This window comes from Rhopalosiphum maidis, chromosome 4 (genome assembly GCF_003676215.2).
Source record: "Rhopalosiphum maidis isolate BTI-1 chromosome 4, ASM367621v3, whole genome shotgun sequence".
Lineage (NCBI taxonomy): Eukaryota > Metazoa > Arthropoda > Insecta > Hemiptera > Aphididae > Rhopalosiphum > Rhopalosiphum maidis.
The window spans coordinates 49,437,313-49,447,648 of NC_040880.1; the positions used below are offsets into that span (position 1 = coordinate 49,437,313).

General features: G+C 24.5%; 1 protein-coding gene across 1 annotated transcript; it reads left to right on the top strand.

Annotated features, from left to right (window-relative positions):
- Positions 1 to 3,150: 3,150 nt before the first annotated feature.
- On the top strand, positions 3,151 to 6,701 carry LOC113556207 (UDP-glucuronosyltransferase 2B2-like). The gene is made up of 5 exons (XM_026961022.1): positions 3,151 to 3,432; positions 4,570 to 5,412; positions 5,771 to 5,990; positions 6,048 to 6,267; positions 6,358 to 6,701. Exons 2-5 carry the CDS (start codon positions 4,591 to 4,593, stop codon positions 6,641 to 6,643), a joined length of 1,548 nt encoding a protein of 515 aa, XP_026816823.1. The 5' UTR covers positions 3,151 to 3,432; positions 4,570 to 4,590; the 3' UTR covers positions 6,644 to 6,701.
- Positions 6,702 to 10,336: the final 3,635 nt, after the last annotated feature.

The window sequence follows — 10,336 nt, forward strand, 5'->3', positions numbered from 1 at the left end:
TCTTATGTTTATGATGAAAATTCGCTTTATTTTTATCTATACCATATTACTGTAGTAATATTTGTTCGTTGTAGCATGACACTATTTACACTTGGAATTTTAATAATAACTTAACAACTACCAATGGTAGATTGATACTAACACAGGACCATTAATTTATTTATATTATTTTTAAAACGACACGATTATCATTAATTCAGGTAAATGTTGAATATATGTTAAAAAGTTGAATATTGAAAATTAAAGAGTTACTATGTAATAGCAACTGTAATGTTAAGTGGTAGAATGAATTCAGTAAAGGATACCTAGGATACCGAATTATTCTTATAGAAGTTACACAAAATTATTATTTAAATATGTCTAATTAATGTTTTATAAAAAATTACCTCTTAAGGTAAAACTAATGATAATAGAACCAAATTATTAAACATAAATCATTAAGTGTGATATACTGGTATTATTCAATTCCCAATAACGAATTGAAAAGTTATTTTGATTTATTACTACTATAATAATATGATGACCATTCTAGGTCGATAATTTTATATATTATACTGTTTTGATTTTAAATGTTTATTTTCTATTATTATACTAGGAACTTGAGTAATGTAAACGCCAAATATTAATTTAAATCGTTTGAAAATTAGAAATAGTTAAATGTATGAAGTTATAATTATTTTATAAATATAATATTTATTTTCTAAATATTAATAGGTAATTAATTCTAGTTACATTGTTACGCTTTGGGTAATAGCATACTACATGATACTACTGCAGAATTTTTATGTACCTACAGTTATTACTTTTTATTATAATGAAGCAATGTCGAAAGCACGGCTTCTGATGTACAGTGATGAGGAGTAGTTACTGTAATTTATTTATTAATGTTAAATTTAATGGTAAATTATGACATACGAAAAACGATTCCTAGGGAAGTCGGTCAGTCAATTTATATTACTAGGTAAGTATATTTTACAGCGTTTATTTGTACAGCTTGCATATTTAATTACATAATAATTACTATCATATAAATATATACATTTTTTAATTTTTTTTTTAAAAGAATAATTACAATCTATACATAATTTTATACAAAAAGTAATTTTTTTTAGAAAATAACAGTGATTATAACATAGTGGGAGGGTTCTCAGTAGTACTAAATATGTAAATTACAAACTCAATAAGCAATACTGGAGCTATAGTATCTATAGCATATTATTATTTACCAATACATTTTTTTTATATGTACTTATTTCCTTAATATTTGTTTCATTACAATAATATACCTATTACCTGTACATATTATTAAAACTATAATATATGTAACGCATATTTATTTTAATAAGTTACAGAAAACAATCGTTTTCCAATGTACTTATAGCAATTATTTTATAATAATTAAATCGTATCTAACGACCACATAACCTTATACTTATAATAAGCGTATTGTATACGTATAGTATAAGTCAGTGTTTCCCAACTTCTTTTACTCGCGGAACCTTTGCAGGAGCTTGAACGTTCTGTGGAACCCCCTCATAATTGTTGGAGCTATTCTATGTTAGAATCATAATTGAAGTCAAAAATATTATTAATTAATTTATAACTTATACTATAAGTAATAAGTGTAGGCAGTATAGTTAGTTAAACCAGATTGCTACTAGCAACCAATACATAATTGAATGTTATAGTGAAATTGTATCTAGGTTTGCCTTAACATCCGATATATAATAAATATTATAATTACACTAAATAAATACTTTTTATTAATAATTTTAGTTTGATAATAACTACTTATTGATTTGTTTATTTTCATATAATAATGTGTAATAAGTTTTAAATTTATATAATATAAAATCTTTTTAAATCTTTTTAACTTAGTTATATTCTAAAGAGTCTAAAAAAAGATTTTTTTATCTTTATACATGATATATTGTGTTTAATAATTAAGTCTGATCTAATCAAATAAATATTTTAAGACGATATAGGAATTTTGCGGCGCACATTACAACACACAAGTCACTAAAGTCACTCAACATTAATAAAATTAAAATATGATACTTTAATTCAAAAACTAAACTTTTAAGTTCATTAAAAATCTTGAAATTTCTAATAATGAAAGAATCTTAGTATTTTAAATTATTAAAGCCGAAATTAATGTTGTTTAAAAACAAAATGCAACGTAGTTACTACTCACAATTATAATATTATGATGATTATGTCAATATACAAATAGTGTAGTTGTATTATAAACTATAGTAGTTTATAAAGACAATTAAAATAAGATATAAATTAAATTACTATATCTATATCTTTACTATTATAGTAAACAACAATATTTATTTAAATATTAATTATAGTTAACTATAATAATTGTAGGTATCTATACCTAGTATATCTAAATAAAAACTTTGGTATTTTTTGGATTGATAATATTTTTTCTTTTACTAATCATCACTGTTTAAATTTATCGTTAAATATAATACCTTAATATTATGATATTTCGACTATAGATTTTAGTTTTTCAAATTACAATTAACTTTGTATTACATTTTTAACATTTTTGACTCAGATATCAACAATTTATCAATTTTAATAAAAATATAAAGTAATATTTTTGTTATAATTAATTAAAAAAATATATATATTTTTTATATCCACCATTTATTTATTCAAGTAAGTTTCAACTGAGAAGTTATTTCTATTAATATAAACAAAATAATTGTGTGCTGTTTATAAATATGCCACATAATTGGCAATTTTTTTTTACCTCAATGGTTTAGAGTGTTGTGTTTATTACCAGGGTTCCACAAACTTTTTTATTTGACTATTGGATCCTTTCATATAGCAGTATGGCACAAATCTAAAAATAAATAAATGTACGTATTATATACATTTTTTTATTGGAGAGGACTAATTAGGCAACGTATATTTGGACCATTACAATAAACGTAAATAACCAATAATTACAATTTTCAATTGATTGTAAAATTATATTATCAAACATATAAAAATATAATAACTAAATGTAAACCTGAAGAACACTTTTGATATACGACACGGTAGTTGTGAAACCTGAATGGGTTATCGATAAACAAAAATTATTATCTAAATAATTTTTGCTATAGCGGTCGATTACATCAATGGTGTGATGTCACTCTGCGATTACAGCGTTTCTCTGTCTATTTTGTAGCTAATTTATGATTCTAATATTAAAGTGATTAATGTATTCTTATAACAACAATTATTTAAATAAAATGTTGAATGTAATGTAGTATAATAAATTTCAAGTTATTGTATCAATTACCAAGTAAGCAGTTCTGTACTCAAAAAGCAGCCAAACTCATATAATTGATGAATATTTAGATATTAAAAATATATTTGTAGTACATACCAACGTTTGTAGTGTATAGTATACTGCATGTGTTATATATCGTAAGTGTTACTTTATTTATATTTTTATATTTCTTAAATTCAATCTGTCACTTTTATTTGAATATATTATAAAGAGCTTTTAAAGCTTGAATTCCGTTTATCTAAATAGAATACATAGAAACACATGAAGGCATTCATTTTTTTATTTAAAAATATACAAGGCTCTGTGCATTTTACATTAAAATAAAACATTTGATATAGTTATTAAAGTAATTTATTTAACTATTTATACTCGTATTACTGTAGGTTAATTTAACTTTTACCAAAATATTATTTTTAATTTTTTCTATAGATATAAGAAAAACATGGGAAACCTTGTATTAAATTATTTTATAAAAAATAATATTACGAGTATACACTCGGTGATAGATTTTTTATCGGAATTTATTAAAAAAAATATATATTAATAACATTTTCAAATGCCTATAAATATTTCAAAAAGTGTCTAAATATTTTGGAGTATTAAATATAGTTTGTCTAGGAAATGCTAATATAATGATTTGGTACAGTGCCGTACTCACGATTTGTTTTCGGGTGGGGGCTTAAACATTCATACTTAACTCTATAGGAAAATAGGAAATAATTTAAAACATATATATACATATATACTATTAAAAATAAAAGATTTCGGGGTGGGCTTAAGCCCAAAAGCCCCCCCTGGGTACTGCACTGATTTGGTGATAATGTCAAGTATCTACGATTATCAGTTCTTAAGGAAGGTACACCAGAAAAAAAAACAAAATTGGTATTTTCAAAAACCAGTTTTGCATTGAAATTTTGTGTTTTTTTTTCCCCAATTATTTTTGATTAAGACCTCTCTTAAAGTACACACTAAATCCTATTCTATGATTTTTATCAGGAACTACCCCAATGTTGAGTGTTTAATTGATTACTTATCGTGTATACACAGACACAAAACAGAAAATCAAATAATTGTCAATTTAATATATTAAACTATCTTCTCAGAATCTAAAATCTTAAGATTAAATAGCTACTATAATTACACATGTTCACTATTCAACACCCATTAATCAGAGTATGTAAAATTTAAGAAGTGGAATATCTAAATTAATAATATTTTTACCAAACGGATAATTTGTGACATTAATATAATTATTATTTTTGTTTCTTTTAGAGGTCGAGGAGCTCACAATAATTATGACAACATTCATTAAGATATTGATTGTTACATTTTATTGCAGCGTTGCAACGTTGTATTTTGAACCAGTAGGAAGTGAACGAATTTTGGCTATTGCTCCAATAGCTGGAAGGAGTCACTGGAACTTTATGGAAGGAATACTTCGAGCATTAACAGAACATGGTCATCAAATAACAGTTTTGACACCATTTCCTAGTGGTGACAGGGAAAATTATACAGAAATAGATGTATCAAAAGAAATTAGGACTTTATTGAGGTTGGATATTGACCAAATAAATATAGAACTTACTTCACATTTCGATTTAATTAATTTTATCAACGATTATAGTCGAAATTGTTGTAAGACATTATATGAAAATGATTTCATTAAGAACATACTGACCGATTCTAGATCAGATTTTGATGCCATCTTCATTGAGTTAATGGCATCAGAATGCATTTCATATTTATCGGTTAAACTAGACATACCATTAATATATGTCACACCACCGCCTCTGATATCGTACTTAGAACGTTCTGTCTTAGGACATTATCCAAACCCAGCTGTTGTATCTCATGTATTAGCTAATCACAGCATTCCCAGAACAATGTTTGAACGGTTTACAAACACGGTGTTATTTTTTTATACATTATTTTTGCTTCAATACAAAAGTTGGACCGCAAGAATAGCCAGTAAAGAGTCTTTTGATCAAATCGAACCTATTAAACCCTCCATAATATTTAGCAACGCACATTTCATAACCGATGCTCCAAGACCTATACCACCAAGTGTGATTCAAGTCGGTGGTATACATCTGAGTCCACCAAAAAAAATACCTGACGTAAGTAATTTTTAATTTATCAAATAAATAACACACTACTATTACGATTATAAACAATGGAGATGACGTCACATTCACATACGGTTTACATCAATCGAACCAAAAATTAATTATTAATAATGTTTAACACTGATACGAGAAAGATATTCTGATTTTTTAAAATCCGAATGATTTACATAAATATTTTTTTGTACAGGACGAAATATGATTAATTATTCATTCAGATATTGTTTTACATAGGAAAGTAGATTTATACTAAAATTAATGAAAAATTTAATTCTAAAAAATCTATATCTTAGTCGTATTAAAATATTAATAGTTACACCTCTTAAACTCTTGATATTAATTACTATTACAGGATATTTTAGAATTCATAGAAAACTCACCACATGGAGTCATTTATTTTACATTAGGATCTGTCGTGGCAGTATCCTCGCTACCGGAAAATATTAGAAACGACATTATACAAGTATTGAGTCAAGTTCCTCAGAGAGTGTTATTAAAATATGAAGATGAAATGGTCGATAAACCAGAGAATATCATGGTAAAAAAATGGTTTCCTCAACGAGATATACTTGGTAAGCTTTGACAAAATATTTATCAATAAATATAACAATTATTTATTTATTTTTTAGTGCATCCTAATGTAAAATTATTTATTAGTCACGGAGGAATATCTGGAGTGTATGAGGCAGTGGATGCCGGTGTTCCGGTTCTCGGATTTCCTTTGTTTTTTGATCAATCTAGAAATTTAAGAAATTTAGTAGACGCAGGAATGGCAATTTCAATGAACCTTGATTCTGTGACTAAGGATACATTTATGAAGGCTATTTTAGAACTCGTTAAGAATAAAAAGTATGGTTAACTATTTGCCAAATCTATATTAACCTGCGCTCAGAATAAATATGATTTCAAATTTTTTTAACAAAAAACTTTTTTTTTTAGATACATACAGAACGCTAAAATTGCTTCTGATCGTTTCAAAGACCGTCCACTGACACCGTCGAAAGCAGTTGATTATTGGACGAGATACGTTATTCGCCACAAAGGTGCTCCTCACTTAAAATCTCAGGCGCTCAATTTGAAATGGTATCAATATTTTTTACTGGACGTCATTGCTGTTGTCATATTGGTTATTTTATTATTTTATTATGCTATTTATAAGACATTTATATTTATAAAAAAAATTACGTTTGCATCATGGACCAAATCGAAATCAAAATCTGAGTGATCATTTTTTTTACTAAATTGTATTAATTTAATAAAATATTAAATATTTTAAGTTTCTACATGTGGTATAGTTTTTTTTTATATTTTGGTTGTGATATCATTATATCCCAATTTCGTTTTTAAAGAGTACCCATACCCGATCTACTGGAAAATACTATTGAATGACTAAATTTACAGTATATATTTATTGTTATTATCGAATATTCTTTTTCATAATCAGTAATCTAATATATAATTAATAATTTACAAATTATTATTTTTTTCCTTTTCAACTGAAAATAGGTTGGTAGTTTTTGGGTTAAAAGTTTTGAATCTTTTTGAGTTATTAATAGGTATTTTTTTTTTCTATAAATAGCATTGAATAACGATGGTAATATTATTTTGACAAATTAAAAATATTAACTGTCGGAACTTAAACTTTGTATAAATAAAAAAAATACTCACAGAGATACCGGACAGTTTACATCTCAAAGAGTTAGTGTTAGGTACAAGAAATCATTGTAACACTGTGTATAATAACAATGACATGAATAAGATCTTATCGGTCAAATATAGTTCGGGTTATGAGATTTTACTTAAAGGCATACTTAAAATTCCTGTGGTGTGCCTTATCCCCTACCCCTACTTTTTCATAGTATTATTATTAAATTAAGTTCATTTATAGAAACTACATTAAATCTACAAAAACATACTTATTAATTTTCCTAAAATTATGATGTTGGGGTTACTGCAAAGGTATATAAATATTTTATAAATGTAACACTTAATTATTCAAATTACTATTGTCCAGTAAAAATACTCTTATGTTTATGATGAAAATTCGCTTTATTTTTATCTATACCATATTACTGTAGTAATATTTGTTCGTTGTAGCATGACACTATTTACACTTGGAATTTTAATAATAACTTAACAACTACCAATGGTAGATTGATACTAACACAGGACCATTAATTTATTTATATTATTTTTAAAACGACACGATTATCATTAATTCAGGTAAATGTTGAATATATGTTAAAAAGTTGAATATTGAAAATTAAAGAGTTACTATGTAATAGCAACTGTAATGTTAAGTGGTAGAATGAATTCAGTAAAGGATACCTAGGATACCGAATTATTCTTATAGAAGTTACACAAAATTATTATTTAAATATGTCTAATTAATGTTTTATAAAAAATTACCTCTTAAGGTAAAACTAATGATAATAGAACCAAATTATTAAACATAAATCATTAAGTGTGATATACTGGTATTATTCAATTCCCAATAACGAATTGAAAAGTTATTTTGATTTATTACTACTATAATAATATGATGACCATTCTAGGTCGATAATTTTATATATTATACTGTTTTGATTTTAAATGTTTATTTTCTATTATTATACTAGGAACTTGAGTAATGTAAACGCCAAATATTAATTTAAATCGTTTGAAAATTAGAAATAGTTAAATGTATGAAGTTATAATTATTTTATAAATATAATATTTATTTTCTAAATATTAATAGGTAATTAATTCTAGTTACATTGTTACGCTTTGGGTAATAGCATACTACATGATACTACTGCAGAATTTTTATGTACCTACAGTTATTACTTTTTATTATAATGAAGCAATGTCGAAAGCACGGCTTCTGATGTACAGTGATGAGGAGTAGTTACTGTAATTTATTTATTAATGTTAAATTTAATGGTAAATTATGACATACGAAAAACGATTCCTAGGGAAGTCGGTCAGTCAATTTATATTACTAGGTAAGTATATTTTACAGCGTTTATTTGTACAGCTTGCATATTTAATTACATAATAATTACTATCATATAAATATATACATTTTTTAATTTTTTTTTTAAAAGAATAATTACAATCTATACATAATTTTATACAAAAAGTAATTTTTTTTAGAAAATAACAGTGATTATAACATAGTGGGAGGGTTCTCAGTAGTACTAAATATGTAAATTACAAACTCAATAAGCAATACTGGAGCTATAGTATCTATAGCATATTATTATTTACCAATACATTTTTTTTATATGTACTTATTTCCTTAATATTTGTTTCATTACAATAATATACCTATTACCTGTACATATTATTAAAACTATAATATATGTAACGCATATTTATTTTAATAAGTTACAGAAAACAATCGTTTTCCAATGTACTTATAGCAATTATTTTATAATAATTAAATCGTATCTAACGACCACATAACCTTATACTTATAATAAGCGTATTGTATACGTATAGTATAAGTCAGTGTTTCCCAACTTCTTTTACTCGCGGAACCTTTGCAGGAGCTTGAACGTTCTGTGGAACCCCCTCATAATTGTTGGAGCTATTCTATGTTAGAATCATAATTGAAGTCAAAAATATTATTAATTAATTTATAACTTATACTATAAGTAATAAGTGTAGGCAGTATAGTTAGTTAAACCAGATTGCTACTAGCAACCAATACATAATTGAATGTTATAGTGAAATTGTATCTAGGTTTGCCTTAACATCCGATATATAATAAATATTATAATTACACTAAATAAATACTTTTTATTAATAATTTTAGTTTGATAATAACTACTTATTGATTTGTTTATTTTCATATAATAATGTGTAATAAGTTTTAAATTTATATAATATAAAATCTTTTTAAATCTTTTTAACTTAGTTATATTCTAAAGAGTCTAAAAAAAGATTTTTTTATCTTTATACATGATATATTGTGTTTAATAATTAAGTCTGATCTAATCAAATAAATATTTTAAGACGATATAGGAATTTTGCGGCGCACATTACAACACACAAGTCACTAAAGTCACTCAACATTAATAAAATTAAAATATGATACTTTAATTCAAAAACTAAACTTTTAAGTTCATTAAAAATCTTGAAATTTCTAATAATGAAAGAATCTTAGTATTTTAAATTATTAAAGCCGAAATTAATGTTGTTTAAAAACAAAATGCAACGTAGTTACTACTCACAATTATAATATTATGATGATTATGTCAATATACAAATAGTGTAGTTGTATTATAAACTATAGTAGTTTATAAAGACAATTAAAATAAGATATAAATTAAATTACTATATCTATATCTTTACTATTATAGTAAACAACAATATTTATTTAAATATTAATTATAGTTAACTATAATAATTGTAGGTATCTATACCTAGTATATCTAAATAAAAACTTTGGTATTTTTTGGATTGATAATATTTTTTCTTTTACTAATCATCACTGTTTAAATTTATCGTTAAATATAATACCTTAATATTATGATATTTCGACTATAGATTTTAGTTTTTCAAATTACAATTAACTTTGTATTACATTTTTAACATTTTTGACTCAGATATCAACAATTTATCAATTTTAATAAAAATATAAAGTAATATTTTTGTTATAATTAATTAAAAAAATATATATATTTTTTATATCCACCATTTATTTATTCAAGTAAGTTTCAACTGAGAAGTTATTTCTATTAATATAAACAAAATAATTGTGTGCTGTTTATAAATATGCCACATAATTGGCAATTTTTTTTTACCTCAATGGTTTAGAGTGTTGTGTTTATTACCAGGGTTCCACAAACTTTTTTATTTGACTATTGGATCCTTTCATATAGCAGTATGGCACAAATCTAAAAATAAATAAATGTACGTATTATATACATTT